A 15,285-nucleotide genomic window follows, 5' to 3' on the forward strand; every position below is an offset into this window, starting at 1 on the left:
TCTTTTTCCCTGTCTCTCCTTCTCTCTGTGTTTCCATAAAAACTAACAAATCTTAGATAGATAGATAGATACATACCTATATACATACATGGATAGATATTGATAAAAGATTTGGATGGAAATTTCATGATAGGCAATTTGCTGCCAACTCTGTCATGAATACTTTTTAGTTGGCTGATAGTTTTTACTCATTAGAGTTGGTATGTAGGTCTAAAACTGATAATAACATGGGCAGATCATAAACAAGACATGTTATGATACATAGAGAATTCAGAAAGTCCATTGAAAGCATTTATTATGAAAAAGCTATACAGATTTCAAATTTTTTTGCACCTGAAATACTTTTTTAAACTGAGATCACTTTGTATTTCAATGCCATGTTTCTACAAACTTAAAATGGGTCTTAAATCTATATTCAGTTTATTTGGAAGGCAGAGGGAGGGAGAGCTCGATACTCTCCAAATGCCAGCAGAAGTCAGGGCCAGGCCTGGCCAAATCAAGGAGCCTGGAACTTCATCTGGTCTTGCGAATGGGCAGTGAGGACTCAAGTACCATCAGCCGCCTCTCAGGATGCGCATTAGCAGAAAGTGAGATTAAAGGTGGTTATCCTGAACTTGAAACTCAGCAAGCGGATGCAGCTTTCTCAAGCGTTGACTTCATGGCTCCACCACAATGCGCCACCTCCACTTTTGAAATTCTAGTAGTTAGGGGATAGATATTTGGGAAATACTGCTGTTTGGAGAAAAGAGCTACATCTGTGATGCAGACTGTTATGCCCCAAAAGTTCATTGTTTCATCTTTCACAGAATTTTTTCAGTATTACTGAAGAATACTTAGTTCAGCTATAGAAAGTAAATGTGGAAAAAGCAAGAAGGATAGATGTTGCTAGGTACAGGAAAAAAGCGCCCATGAAGATATGGCAGGCATCATGGAGGCACTGCAAGTGTGCTGAACAGATAAAAATGGTTTAACAAATGACAAAATTATATATCCAATAGAAAAGAATGGAAGCACCAAAGAGCACAATTCTCTAAGTATACATGTGACAAATGGGACTCTTAATATTTATGAGGAAGAGAGTTCAACTTGCCAGTTTGGTCCCACATGTTCCTTGTCAAAGAAACAAAATGGAACTGCTTATCAAGCTGTTATGCGAGTCATAACTGTGATCAGACACCATCCCCCTTCCTCTCTCTAACACAGCAAGTCTTATCAGATATTACTCTCAGACTTCAAGTCTGAACCTTTGAACTGTAACATCAGTGAGGAAGTCTGACGTGGCTAAGTAAGAAGAAATATGGAAAAGAGATGGAATGAATAAACTTTTTTAAAATTAGCACTGTGTTAGCACTGTGTGTTCAGATTCTGTGGTCCTTCATAACTGTGCCGTATTGCTGTAAGTTAATCCACCACATTTCTCTTCTCATTGTGTACTTTAACTGATTTATTTTAGTTTTTGAAATAACGTCTTTAATCTATATTACACTCAAAGACTTAAAGCTCCCCAGTAAAAAGTTTAACAAAGAAAAAACAAAGGCCCTAGTTTAGTGGGAATACAGGCAAGCATTATAAAAGGTAATAAAATGGAAAGATGATCATTTGATGCGTTTTCAAGTAATTGAAGATCCTTAAAACTATAGTTGTATGTTGATTCACTTCTCAAGCAACCACGATGACTGGAGCTGCGCCAATCTGAAACCAGGGCCAGGAACCTTTTCCAGATCTCCCACACAGGTGCAGGGTTCCAAGGATTTGGGCTGTCCTTGACTGCTTTCCCAGGCCACAAGCAGGGAGCTGGATGGGAAGCAGGCCCACTGGCATCAGAACTGGCACCTATATGGGATCCTGGCATGGGCAAGACAAGGACTTTAGGTACTAGGCTACCGTGCCTGGCTCTTTAATCATTGTTTTGACAGAGCTATAAAGCAAAGACTGACAAAATGATAATCGTAGCAACACTAGTACAGAAAGTCACTTCTTTTTTCTTTTTTTTAGTTACAGCTCCCACATGTAAGGAAGAATATGTAGTAGTATGTCTGCGTCTGGTTTACTCGATGTCCTCCAGTTGCATCCCTTTCCATGCGATTAGTAAGCTGCATTTTTAATAGCTGAATAGTATTCCCTTGTATATAGATCACATTTTCTTTATTCATCTCATGGTAGAAACCTCAACTTGCTCTTTATTTTGGCTATTGTGATGAGTGCTTCTATAAACATGATGATACAGGTGTCTCTTTGATGCAACATACTCAGAAGTGGGATTGCTGAATCACACATTGTCTATTTCTAGATTTCTAAGAAGTCACTGAAGTTTTTTCACTGTGGCAGCGCTAATTTACATTGTCACCAAGCAGACAGATGTTCTTCCTTGTCTACATCCTTGGCAGCATTTGTTACTCTCTGTGTTTTGGGTTTAAGCCGTTTTGACAGGGATGAGGTGGTGTCCTTTCATGGCTTGGACTTGCATTTCCCTGATGGCTAGTGATGTTGAGCATTTCTTCATATTATTTGGTGGCCATCTGTTTTTTATTCTTTTCAGAACCGACTACTGAGAGTCTTTGCCCACTTCTTCATTGACTGGTAATCTTTTGCTGTTGAGTTTTTCTCAGTGGTTGCTATATTCTGGATATTAAAGCTTGGTTGAGTAGGTAGCTAACACATATTTTTTTTCCAGTCACCATTGGATATCTCTTCACACTAGAAATGGCTTCCTTTGTTATGCAGGAGCTTCTGAGTTCTACATAATCCCTCTTGCTTTGTTTTCTTCTTGTCTGTGCTTTGGGGTCTTGTCCAAAAGGCATCCTCTACACCAAAGCCTTCCAGTGTTTTCCTTACGTTTTTCTCCAACTTTACAACTCAAGTCTCAAATGTAGGTCTTTGCTCCATCTTCAGCTGATTGCTTTTTAATTTAGTGAGAGGTACACATTAATTTTCATTCTTTTATTTATTTAGATTCATTTTCATTTGTTTCAGGAAAGTTTTTGATTTCTGTTTTAATTTCTTCAATGGCCCACCGATCATTCATTGGTTAATTTCTAATAATTTGTGTATATTCTATTGTTCTATTATTCTTCTCATTCATTTCAAGTTTTATTCATTATGATCAGAGAAGATACATGGTGTTGTTTCAATATTTTAAAATTTACTGGGATTTTATTTGTGGCCTAATATATTGTCTGTCACAGGAATGTTCCATATGCTGATGAGAAGTATGTGTGTCCCATCGTGGCTGTGTGAAATAGTCTGTCCATGTCTGTTAGGTGCAGGCCCATCATGTTTGTAGCCTAGCCCTTATGTGCTAATCTACTATATATTTTCTCCTTTTTCTCCTAGTGTGTTTTAACTGACATTTTTTTTTTAAGGCAAAAAAGTGGTTTATTCAAACTAACCTAGGTCTCCCAGCCACCTCCCCCAGCCCAGCATGGCTGGGCGGGGGAGGGGCAGCCTGCAGGATTCGCAGGGCTAGCAAACAGCGAGCTCCCCCAGCCCAGAGAGAGCCCAAGCCCCCCAGTTTTATACATTTCAGGCTATTAATTATACAGTCATGATCTAGCGGGCTTCTATTGGTGGGTTCGAAACTAGCAACTTTCAAACAGTGCAAATCCATGAGCTATAGGGTGGTGGATCTTCTCAAACACCAGGTACTTCCTTCCTGAGGAGTGATCTGTCTACATGACCTGCCACATGTCCTGCTGGGTGTCACCTAGGCTATCAGAAGGGTGCTGAGACGGAACTCTTATGTAAGCATGCATCTCTCTCTCCCTCCCTTTCTCCCTCTCTCTCTCGCTCTCCTACTTCATGCTTCCTCTTCCCCATCCCTGCTACTCCATGCACAAGTCTTCTCAGAAGGATTCCTTTCTGGTGGTAACCAACAGATCTTTCCACAATGTTGGAACTGTTCCACAGTCTTTGGCATCCAGATTGGTACCCACTCATCCCACATACCTAAGGAAAGCCTGAATCATGACTAGAGTGACAAGCAGATGACATTTCTAGTTTTGTTTAATTCATTTATGTTTACACAGTACATGTGTCTAGTGGCTATCATATTGAGGAGATTTTGATTCTTATTGGCTAGAACTCAGGCAAACAGCCTCCAGTACTTACAAGGAAGCCTAGGAAAAAGCTTATGTAACTCTATGGGGAGAACATTTAGGAATGAGTTTTCAGCAGCCACCAGATAATTCTGCGTCATCAAAAGTGAGTAGGACAGAGCATCACAGAGCTGATAGTATAGTGGGGAGGCTAACATTGAAACATAAATAAAGGAATAAGAAGGGATGCTGTACTCAAGTTGCAACATGTTGGGAAGAAGGTCTAAATTCTAGAGTGATACAACAGAGTGATGGAAAGTGGGAGGGGATTATTAATGAACGGTGCCAGGAAAAATTTCCAAAAGCTGTTAGTCTGGTAGGCTATAAAGGCAAGTAGGTACAAGAAATTATTAATAATAGGCATAAACATTTATTATATCAGGAAGTGTATTTGCACATACACATATGTGTTGCCTAAGTATATGAATACACAGTACACACACAGCTGTTGTCGTTTCTCCACTAAGCAGCAGAAACAAAGCATGCCTAAGTGTGCCTCTGGTATCTCCTGCAAGGCTTACATAGCACAGCAGGCTTTGCATAGACGCACTGGAATGTGGTCCATCTACCATTCCATTCTGAAAGCCACAGTGTTGCTGGTCTGTGTGCACAGGCATAAGGTTAACAAGCCAAGTCTCAGTTTCTGTAGGATGCCTTGTTCCAAAGTGGTAGAAACTGAGGACTTTGCTAGGACCTATTACTCAACTTCAAGTGTCCAAGAAGACAGCAACAGAGTAAACAGACCTGTCTCACAAAAAGCAGTCAAATCCATGGCAGTTTAATCTGAGCTCACCTGCAGGCACAACTGAGGAGGGACATACATGTAGTTAGTGTCATCCCCTGGACCTGTGTGCATGGCCAGGAGCACCTGTCAAGTCCTTGGGAACCCATACAGACACAGAAGGATAATTGAGATTTAATGCATTCACAGGATTATGGTGTTGAAAAATACACTTCCTACAGCTCTGTTCAGTTTTAGCCCAGTAGCCTTTATTTTCAAAGATGGCATGAGTGATTTCTGTCCATGAGTAGCTGAAAATATCCAACGAGTAAAGGCATTTTCTCTGCATTCCTCTTTGAATTCATGTTACCAGTTGTGGTATCTCCTTTTTCTGACGATTCAGTACCTTATACAGCTTTTTTAACTGGAGCAAAATAAACTGGTTACATGCCAATTTTGCATTAGTACTTATGGTGACCAAATAAGCACATATGTACTTTGTCTATAAATTTAACTTTAGAAAAATTAACAAACATAACATTGTAGGTCTTTGTCAGGAATGGGGGCTTAACTATCACATATCTATGCAGTTGAGTTTCCCATCCTTGGGGAATTTACAGGGACCGGCATATCTGGAGTCTTAACTCTGGGAAAACTACCCTGTGATTATGCAATTTCACCTGCTAGGTAAGTATTAATGATGGGCTTTAAAATACACACATTCCTAAGTTCACCGGACTAGTCATGGCTGTATCGATAATAATAAAAGAGCTTGCATTTGTTATAGTAGGAAAATTTTATCTTTATAAGGCAAACAGGTGATAATAATTGCGGTCATTTGTTAGAAAGTAACAGCTCTTCAGATTCAAGGAAAATGTGGCCAATTTCAAGCATTTTAATACAGACGCATCAGTTTATCCTCAAAGGCTATTTATGCATGTAAGGCATTTAGTGACAACCATCCTCTTTTCCTACTCATCATAGTGTCCAGACACATGCTGTTTAACCCTAGCTTGGTAGCCACTTGGCTTTTATATTAAATTCAATTAACATGAAAACACCATCTTACCCCCTCCCAGCTAAACAGCAACAGCCATCCAGCTACACGTGGCCTCCACACTGGAAAACACAGATTCCACAACAATTTTTTTCAATGACGAATTATTTTAACTTTTTATTTTGCAAGGCAGAAAAAGACAACAGATGGACCTCCATCTAGCCTGCAAGGTAGGTGGCACAGATCCAAGCACCTGAGCCCTCAATTGTCTTCTTTTAGGGTGTATTTCAGCAGGGAGCTGAAGTCTGAAACGAACTGAGACGCAAACTAGGCTGCTGGGTGAGAACAACTCAGCCATCACAGAACGTATAACTTAGGTAGTACTGGCCCATGTTGTGTCAGTACAGCTGAATCTCAGCAAATCTTGGTCCAATGAACCACTGTTCAAATTGAACCCAACAGTGTACTGTAAATGGAGGAATTTCCAGTGGCACGGATTCCTGGGAGGCTAGTCCCTGAGCCGGGGTATGCATGGGTATCCTTAAATCCAGGTAAGAAAACTTGCATCTTCCAGGGACTGTTCAGGGTCCTCCTAAGCGAGGAAAAGCTTCCAGATCCAATCCTCATGATTTGTGTCAAGACTCCAGAATACCGTGACCCCACTTTAGGCCAGTGCAAATGTCTTAACAGACTTCTTCTCAACAGGGGACCTAGGAACTAGTACATGCATTCGAGGCCTAAATCGTGGCTGGACACAATGTCTCTCTCATTCCCAAATGGACTGGGCGTAGCAAGCAAAGTGATGGGACTGCCAGTGTGCAAGATCTGAGCCCTACCACCTGACATGTGGTACTCCACATGGATGTGGATGGAACTCCAGGCTATCCGGGTAATTTGCAGCCATACCTGGCCTTTCAAGGAGTTTGGAAGACGGATTTCTCAAGTGACGAAGACCCATTTTGTGAGTTGTGCTTATTCCTTATGCAATTTTAAACATACAGTAGTTGCACCTGGCTTTGCAAACACAAGGCCATAGTTACTGCTAGCGGAGGCAAGAAGCAGCTCTAGAGAATTCGCTTTATTGGAGAGTAGTAACATTTCCCGGCTCTCCTGTATTGGGACAAGCGAGAATCCCATAGATACGGTGGAAGGCAATTTCCTCGAAGATAGTAGTATTTGAGCTCGGGATGCTGGCTCCAAGATTCTCAGTCCTCCTTCTCTGCCTCACCTCAGCCTCACACCAAACCGCGCCTCATCCCCAACCGGTAGCCCCGACAGGCGCGTCAGACGGCTTTGTCTGGAGGAGGCCGGCCGGCCAGGGGAGACTTGCAGCAGGGGAGCGCTCTTGCTGGAGTTTAGAACTTTTTTCCGCTCTCTCCAAGAGTTAGCGTCCTCCCCTGGGTTCCCCCATAACTCGTACCCCTACTCCGGGAAGCGCACGGGCTAGACGGCTGGCCCCTCGCATCCCAGGAGCGCGCGCCTCCTTCCCGGACCACAGGAGCCAAGGTGGAGGTGGAGGAGGAGGAGGAAGAGGAGCTGGAGAAGGGGCGGGGGAGGCCGGCGGCGGCCGCGGAGGGCGGGGAGGAGCCGCGGCCCGGGCTGGGGGGAGGTGGCGGCGGAGGAGGAGGCGGTGCTCCTGCCGGGCAGTCGAGCGGCGCTGGGACCCGAGCGGCCGTGACCTCGCGGCTCCCGGGAGGCCGAGCGCGGCCGCAGCGGACAAAGAAGCATGCGGGCGCCGAGGAGGGCCCGTCCTCCGCCCACCAACAGGCTCCGCGCGCCGCCGGGCCCGCGCCGCGTTCCCGCCCGCTCGGGCGCCGGGGCCGCCCGCTAGGCCACCGCGCCTCGGCTCGGCCCTCAGGCCCGGCTCGCAGCATGGAGCTGCCCGGGCCCCGGCGGGGCCGCTCGTCTGCCCCGCCGCTGCTGCTGCGACTGGCGCTGCTCGCCCTGCTGGGAGGAGGCGGCCCCGGCGGCGGCGGCGGCGGCAGTGGTGGGGCCGCGGCGCTGCCCCCGGGCTGCAAGCACGACGGGCGGCCTCGAGGGGCCGGCAGGGCGGCGGGTGCCTCCGAGGGCAAGGTGGTGTGCAGCAGCCTGGAGCTCTCGCAGGTCCTGCCCCCGGACACGCTGCCCAACCGCACGGTCACCTTGTGAGTAGCGCGCGGGGCGCCCGCCCTGCTCCGTCTCCTCCCTTGCCAGACTAACCCCCACGGAACTTTGCAGAGGGCGGGGAGGTAGGGATGGTCCTGCGGGCACCCCGAGCGGCTTTGTGTGAGTGGGAGCTGTAGGCCGGGGTCGGTGCTGGGCGAGTTAGTGAGCTTTGGCTCCCAGCTCCGCTAGTTCGCGAAGTTTTCGGGTTCCCGGGCGCGCCCGGCACTGCTCTGCTTGGGAGGCGCGGAGCCACGTGGGGATGCAAGTAAACACGGAGTGGCCCGCGTTCGAACTCATTCACGCGGGCCTGGGCTTCCGAGAAAAGCTGGTCCTCGGCTCGAAGTGCCAGCGCCCCCAGTCCAGGAGCCCTTGGGTGGTAAAAACGGCGGGCGCTCGAGAACTATCTCTCGCCCTTTGTTACCTTGGTTTTACTGCCGCCGAAGAGCGGCTTTTCAGAGTTGCTTTTACTGGCTGAGCAGAAGTTGTGTCCGCCTGGGCAGCCCCCTCTGAAGTGGCTCAACAGCCAGGAACTCAAAATTATGGGTTCCTTGAGCCTGCCAATTCTTGACTTTCCGATGGAGGAGGCGATTTCAGTAACTGGCTTCATGCGGGCGTTCGCGGTACAGTCTTTTGCCGGCCTCATTCTAGCGGAACGCCTGGCCTCCAAGACCCCAGGTTTTGTTTTCTGAACGATGCTTTGGTTTGGGAAAGTTTAATTCTAAAGTGTTTCCAAGGGATGATTTGTGAAGTTGAAGTTTGAGTCCCCAGGCCCTGTGCTCCTCTGTTGTGGCGGCATGCCACTTCACAACACTGTAAAACCATGGTGGGGTGGGGTGTCCCGAGTACAGGCACCGTCTCGGAGAAATTTAGCTCAAATTCAATCGGAGAAGGTGTGAGTGAGGAGGTAAGCCTCCCACAATGTTGTTCATTTATCCTTTCCGTGTTTGGAGTTAGGAAAAGTTTCACTGGGGTACACTGTGTAGCAAGAGGTCTGAGGATAGATACAGCAGTTCTTGTTTTGTTGGACTTCTTTAAACATGTTGATGGTAGCCACAGTGGCATTTATTTATTTCATAGCCAGATTTTCTGAAGGGAGTGCTTTGAGTGAAGCAGAGGCCAATCCCTCCCTTGGAGAGAGGCCCTTTGTCACTCCAGAAAGCCCAAGTGAGTCATCACTCAGTGATGGTGTCAACATGGAGGTTCTGGGTCACTGAGTGACGCCTGAGTCTGTCACATCGTGTTTTGGTCCAGTTTTTCGAAAATGTCGACATTTCCAGTTGGCTTTGGCCAACTGCTTGTAAATGGGTTTTGCTTTGCAGAAGAAAATAGCAGGTAATATTTCACTGCGTTTTTCCTGAGCTGATTACATTGTAAGTTTGAAATGCCGTTGGAATTCAGCTGCTTCTTGTATCTGGAAGCTCTTCAGAGAAAAGGAAGGTATTTGGTGAATGAGAAGTTGTCACTGACTTCAGGATCCCTTCATGGTGATGTTCTGCAAGCCCCAGGTCGGACTGGCAGCGCTTGGGGCCTGGCAAAGTGTGGGCCTCGCCATCAGTCACTGTGGAGGCCTAGCCTGCACGAGTCCCACAGTCGGCTGAAGTTTGTATCCTGGACTCCTGCCCCACAGTTAGGATACATTTTCACCTTTTCCCTTTGCTTTCTCTGCTTATTTCTTCCTTTAGTAGTTTTGGGGGAGTGCCTTCCATGAAGTAGTTAGCCTGTAGACTTTGGGGCTGTGAGGGGTGCTATAAATTGGCACAAATTTGGTGTCCTGAAATAGTGAATTTGGTTTTTTACGTACAGCACTGAAGACCCACGTCTTGCAGCAGGTGCCAGCAAGGCCTTGCTGTCCGTGGAACACTGGCGGGCAGAGTCAGTCTGTCCTTCTTGCTTCTGATGCCCCTTGGCTCACGACAGCATCACTGCTCTCAGCCTGTTTCCTTCACGTGGCCTTCTTATGTGTCTTTGTGTCTCAGATCCTCGCCTTTTTCTTCATAAGAGCATGCGTCATGAATTCAGCGTACACCCTAAGTCCAGAATAAGCTAATGTTAAGATTTTTTTTTTTGTTAAGATTTATTTTATTTGAAAGATAGGGTTACAGAGACAGGGAGAGATGGAGAGATCTTCCATCCACTAGTTCACTCCCCAAATGACTGCCAAGGCTGGACCTGAGCCGATCTGGAGCCAGAGACCAAGAGCCAGGAGTTTCTTCTGGGTCCCCAATCCTTGGGCCATCTTCCATTGCTTTCCTAGGGACACAAGTAGGCAGCTGGGTCCAAAGTGACGTAGCTGGGACTTGAACTGGTGCGCCTGTTGAATGCAGGCACCAGGTAGGAAGCCATATTTTTCTGATACTGTTAACCCGAGTAAAGTGGTCCAAGAGTTTTGATTTGTTTTCCTATATAAATGTCGTATTTATTTGCAATCAAAGAGCAGATCATTTGCGTATCAGCAGTGTCTCAGTTGCAAGTCCAGTAAAAGGGATGCTTGTATTGTTCAAAAGCTTAAACCCAGTGGGGGTGGGGGAACGGGTTTGTAGGAGGAAGCAGACATTTGGGGAAGTTAAGAAACCTAATGAATTAGTAAATCCTGTAGTGGCAGAATTCTTCAATGGTTTAGGAAGCCTGACAAGGCCAGGCATTGGTGTGGCACGAGGGTTTTTCTTTTCCTGGAGAGGTTAGGACTTGAGCGTGGCGTGAAAGAGGGGAAAGCCAGGAGGGAACAGGGAGCATACTTGTTGGAGTAAGGGTGGGGTGGTGGCTGGGCAGACTGTAACGGACCCATGATGGAGGGCAGCTTGGGGACCATTGGCCTGTCCGTGGCATTTCACACTCAGTCCGGTTGGCAGAGGCCCGCAGGGAGCCGCACTGGGGCATGCAGGAGCCTGGAACAGAGACGAGGAGTGATGTAACAGCTGCAGAGCCTGGAGCAGCAAGGCTGGTAGGAAATGTTGTCTTAGAAGCCACAAGAAGTTGATGGTTCAGGGCAGGAAGAGTGTCCCAGGTGAGAGGTGCTGAGAGGTCAAGTACAAGACCTGTCCTGTGGGAACAGTGGATGTGCAAAGAAGGGAGGTGGCAGGTGTTCAGGAAGGGTGGAGATGAGCAGGGGAAGGGGGTGTGGGAACAGCAGCCACATGAGGGTGCAGCTCTGAGGGAAGGTACATGCTGTGGGCATGTGTGTTGGATCTCATCTGAATAGGACTGCAAGTCATCCTATGGATAGAGAGGAATGGGTGGTCAAGGGAGAGAGGGGAGGGGGTGGGACACAGGTGGAAGTTTGGCTTTTCAAAAAATCATTCATTTTTGTTTACTTTAAAAAAGACAAAAAGAACATGTGAGAGAGGCAAAGTAATTTTCATGGGAGTGGACCAGCAAGCAGCTATGGCTTGAATTTCTACCAGGGGAGCTACTGGGTCAGGGCTACTGTTGTTTTGAATCCGGGTCCTCTGTAGCTCTATGGTGACTGATTGCCCAGCATCCAGAGCAAGTTTGTTTTTTCCCCTTTCCTTAGATGTTGGATGAATAGTTACGCTGCAGGCCGGGTGTGAGTGTAGTGGGTTCAGGGATGAAATCCAAGGCCCAGTCTCAAACACAGCCTCTTGCCTCCCCATGTTGTGCCTTTCTGCTTGCGATGTGCCTTCTGCGTGCGCCGGTTGGGACTGTGGTCCTTGCCATGGGATCTGAGTGCCGAGTGTTCTGAGTCCCTCCCCATCAGCTCCATGTGGTAGATTCCTCACTCCTGCCTATTGTATTGATTCCTCACTTCTGTGCCCTCTCCCAGGGAGCCCTTGCTCTGTGTCCTGTGATGCCACGTGTTGCTCTTGTTGGGCACAGTCCCTTGAAGGGGTAGGGGTGGTGAAACCTCTGCGTGGAGCCTACAGGGCGGGAGGGTTGGTCATTGTTCTTGACCGACAGGAGTGACATAAAGGTTGTAATGCATGATGGCATACAGATCTGTGTTCAATCTGCCTGTCACAGTGCATCGTTTGGCTATTTAGTTGATGTTTTGCTTAGCGTCTCATAGCTGTATTGCTTTCTTTCTTTCCTTCCTTCTTTCTTTTAAGATTCATTTAAACCTTAAAAAGGAACGCGGGGAAGAGATACAGAGATTTTCCATTTGCTGGTTCACTTCCCATGTGGATCATCTTCCTCTGCTTGCCACGTGCATTGGCAGGGAGCTGGATTGAGACAGGAGCAGCTGGGTCTTGAAGCAAGTACACATTTGGCATGTAAATGTCACAGGCAGTGGGGCTTAACCTGTCGTATCTCCACACTCACCTCTTATTTTATTTTAAAAAATATGTATTTGAAAGCCTGAGAGACAATGAGAGAGATATCTTCCATCTCCTGCTTCACGAACGTCTGCAGTTGTCAGGCCTGGGCCAGGTTGAAACCAAGAGCATAGGATGCCATTCTGGTCTCCCACATGGATGGGTTGGGCCATCTGTTACTGTCTCAGGCCGTCAACAGGGAGCTGGATCCTAAGTGGAGCAGCTGACTTGATCTGGTGTCCATATGGAGTGTTGGTGTCTCAGGCAGTGGCTTAGCCCGCTGGCCCACAGTGCTAGCCCCGTAATCTCAGTTAGAAGCTCAGGTACATACACATTGAATTATGCAGTTACCATTGACTTCCTGGGTCCTGTGTGTGTGTGGCAAACCCAACCTGTACACAGGGAGGCTGAATTCCTCTGTGGAATGATGCTCAGGATCACTGCAGGCTCTGGGTCCACTGGGGCCCTGGTCCATGAGTGCATGTCTCTGGGTCTTGCATGACGACGCGTAAGGCATGACCCAGCCCCTGTGTCCTGTTATTTCTTGCCCTTGGAGCCCTGCAGCAGCAGTGGGAGTCTCTGGGAGAGCTAGGGGTGGGTTTGCCCATAGACCAAGTGCAGAAACAAGCGAACGTAGCCACATTGGGAGCCACAGTCCCGTCTTCTCTTCTCGGGAGCCTGTTAACGGGGGTGGAAAGAACAGATGAGACAGAAGTAAATCTTTGCCAGTAAGTTGGACACGGACACAAGGTGACACAGGTGAGGCCTCTTAGGGTATCATTCAGTGATTCTGTTTAGCATTCAGCCATTTCTCCAAAAGCTGATTTTTTTTAATATAAAGATTTATTTATTTTGGAAAGCAGATATGCAGAGCGAAAGAGAGACAAAGATCTTCCATTCACCGGTTCACTCCCCAAATGACCATAATGGCTGGAACTGAGCTGATCCGAAGCTGGAAGCCAGGAGCTTCTGGGCTCCCACATGAGTGCAGGGTCCCAGGCCATCAATGACTGCTGTCTCAGGCCACAATCAAGGATCTGGAAGGAAGTGGAGCATCTGGGACACAAAACAGTGTCCACATGGGATCCCGGTGCATTGAAGGCAAGGATTTCAGCTACTAGGCTACCTCACTGGGCCCCAAAATGGACATTAAGACAATAAGATAAAATGCATAAAACAATGACATATTTATTGTGCATGTTTTCAGAAGTGAGCACCAGTGTGTAAAATGTGGCTTTCCCACTAGTCCTATTGGCAGGAGCTACTTCATAAAACCTGGAAGAGCAAGAATACTCTTCCTGTCTCAGTAGGGACATAGGGGACGTGGGCTGGTCTGAGGCTCAGTCCAACAGCTCAGGAGCTGGGAGCAGGCCCGCGTCTGCCCACAGAGACCTGCCAAGCGGCTGGCATTCCACACAGCACTCCTGGGGTGGGCTGCGAAGACTATATGAAATAGAACAGAAGCTCTTCATCGGGAGTGTCCACTGTGGCCTCGGCTCTTCTCACTGGAGGAGGCCTGCCAACCTGCTGGTTCTTGCTGGTGGCCTCCACCACAGGCTGCACCTGCACCGGCCTAGAGCAGCAGCTGGGAGGGACCACAGACCTCCTGGGACACGGCTTCCACATTCTCTCTCCCAACAGGGTGGCCAGCTACCGCTTGCCGTCCGCTCAGTGTGCTGGCTCCGCAGGGCTCCCGCGGCCTGCTCCCTCTGTCTGTCCGCTGAGTCTCTCAGTCTTGAGTCCCTGATCCAGCTGCTCTACATTCCAGGCCAGTTCCCTGGCCATCTGCTCTGCCTGGGCCTCGGCGCTCATTGGGGCCCCTTCCGGAGTGGCCTTCTCTGGGGGTTGGTCGCCTCCATTCTGCTTAGATGGTCGGCTTCAGACCTTTTTCTTCTTTTTTGATTTCCTCGTGTCGGCCTGTCCTCAGTGCCCGAGGGCTGCACTGCGCCTGGCATCCGCAGCAGCCCTGCAGGCATGTGGCCCTGGGCAGACGTGGAGAGTGCAAGGGGCGTGCGGGCGCCTCCTGAGCAGGGTGTGTGTGCTGGGGCTGCTCACCACGTTATGCAGTCACTGCCCAGTTGCTGATTTCTGAACTGGTGTGGCCCTGTGGAGTAATCTGATGTCCAGAGAGCATAACTATTTGTTACTGTGTCAGCATTTTTTTATAAGACAGAAATTGAGATACAGAGTTCTTTGAGTTTTGATAGCTGCCTAGCAAAGGTTTGGCAGAGCTTGAGAGGCGCTGCCGGCAGGTGTACACCGTAGGTTTTGAAGTGCTGCCTATGTAGTGTTGCTGGCTGCACGTATGTTTAGGTTGCACAGTTTCAGTCGCTAACAAGCGCTTCAGAAGACTCAGCAGTTCTTACCATGTTGCAGTTTTTTTCCCCCTGGACAAAAGTTTGCGAAATTTCCCTGCGTGTTTGAGCTTCTGCGCCCACGTGTTGGGGTGGGGCGCAGTGGGCTCCTTCCGGGAGCTGCTTGTCTGGCTCAGCCCCTGAGCCCAGCACCAAGGTAGAGGCGGCTGCTTTCTAACCAGCGAAGGCTTTCAGCTCTCTCCCCCCTTCCCTTTTCAGGGCTTGAAAGGAGCAAATGCAAGGTTGAGATGCTCATACAGAGTTCATCCAGAACCTTCCTCCCCTCCTGGCTCCACCCTCTGACTTGCTGGTCATCCTTTTCCTATTTGTCTGCTGGCTGCAAGCTCAGGTTTCCATCTGCTTTCCCACATACAGCACGAGGACTGTTCAGAGACCAGCATTTGCTTTTGATATTTGCTCTTCTCAGGGCTGTCCTTGATCGCTCCTAGCTGGTTTTTAAAAGACTTGCATTCATTCAGTGGATAACTACTCAGGACCTGCCCTGCTTCTGGTAGTTTCAGATGGATTCAGGCGAGTTTTCCTCCTGGACCAGACATTTGTTTTGGCTTATTCTTCCATTTCCTTCTGGTCTTCTGGGCTCAGGGGCAATACTTCCTTGTGCCTTCTCTCTGTCATGCTATCCTGCCTCTTTCTGGCTAGATGTGACCGTTCAGCTCCTTTTTTGATGTGACTTAACCTGCAT

General features: G+C 48.1%; 1 protein-coding gene across 1 annotated transcript in view; it reads left to right on the forward strand.

Annotated features, from left to right (window-relative positions):
- Window positions 1–7,431: 7,431 nt before the first annotated feature.
- The window catches only part of ADGRA3 (adhesion G protein-coupled receptor A3), a 111,648-nt gene continuing 103,794 nt past the window's right edge, over window positions 7,432–15,285 (forward strand). The window contains exon 1 of the mRNA XM_058670258.1: window positions 7,432–7,956. Within this exon, the coding sequence (XP_058526241.1) occupies window positions 7,685–7,956 (272 nt within the window). The 5' untranslated portion in view covers window positions 7,432–7,684. The remainder of the gene's footprint in view (window positions 7,957–15,285) is intronic.

This window comes from Ochotona princeps, chromosome 11, assembly GCF_030435755.1.
Source record: "Ochotona princeps isolate mOchPri1 chromosome 11, mOchPri1.hap1, whole genome shotgun sequence".
Classification (NCBI taxonomy): Eukaryota; Metazoa; Chordata; class Mammalia; order Lagomorpha; family Ochotonidae; genus Ochotona; species Ochotona princeps.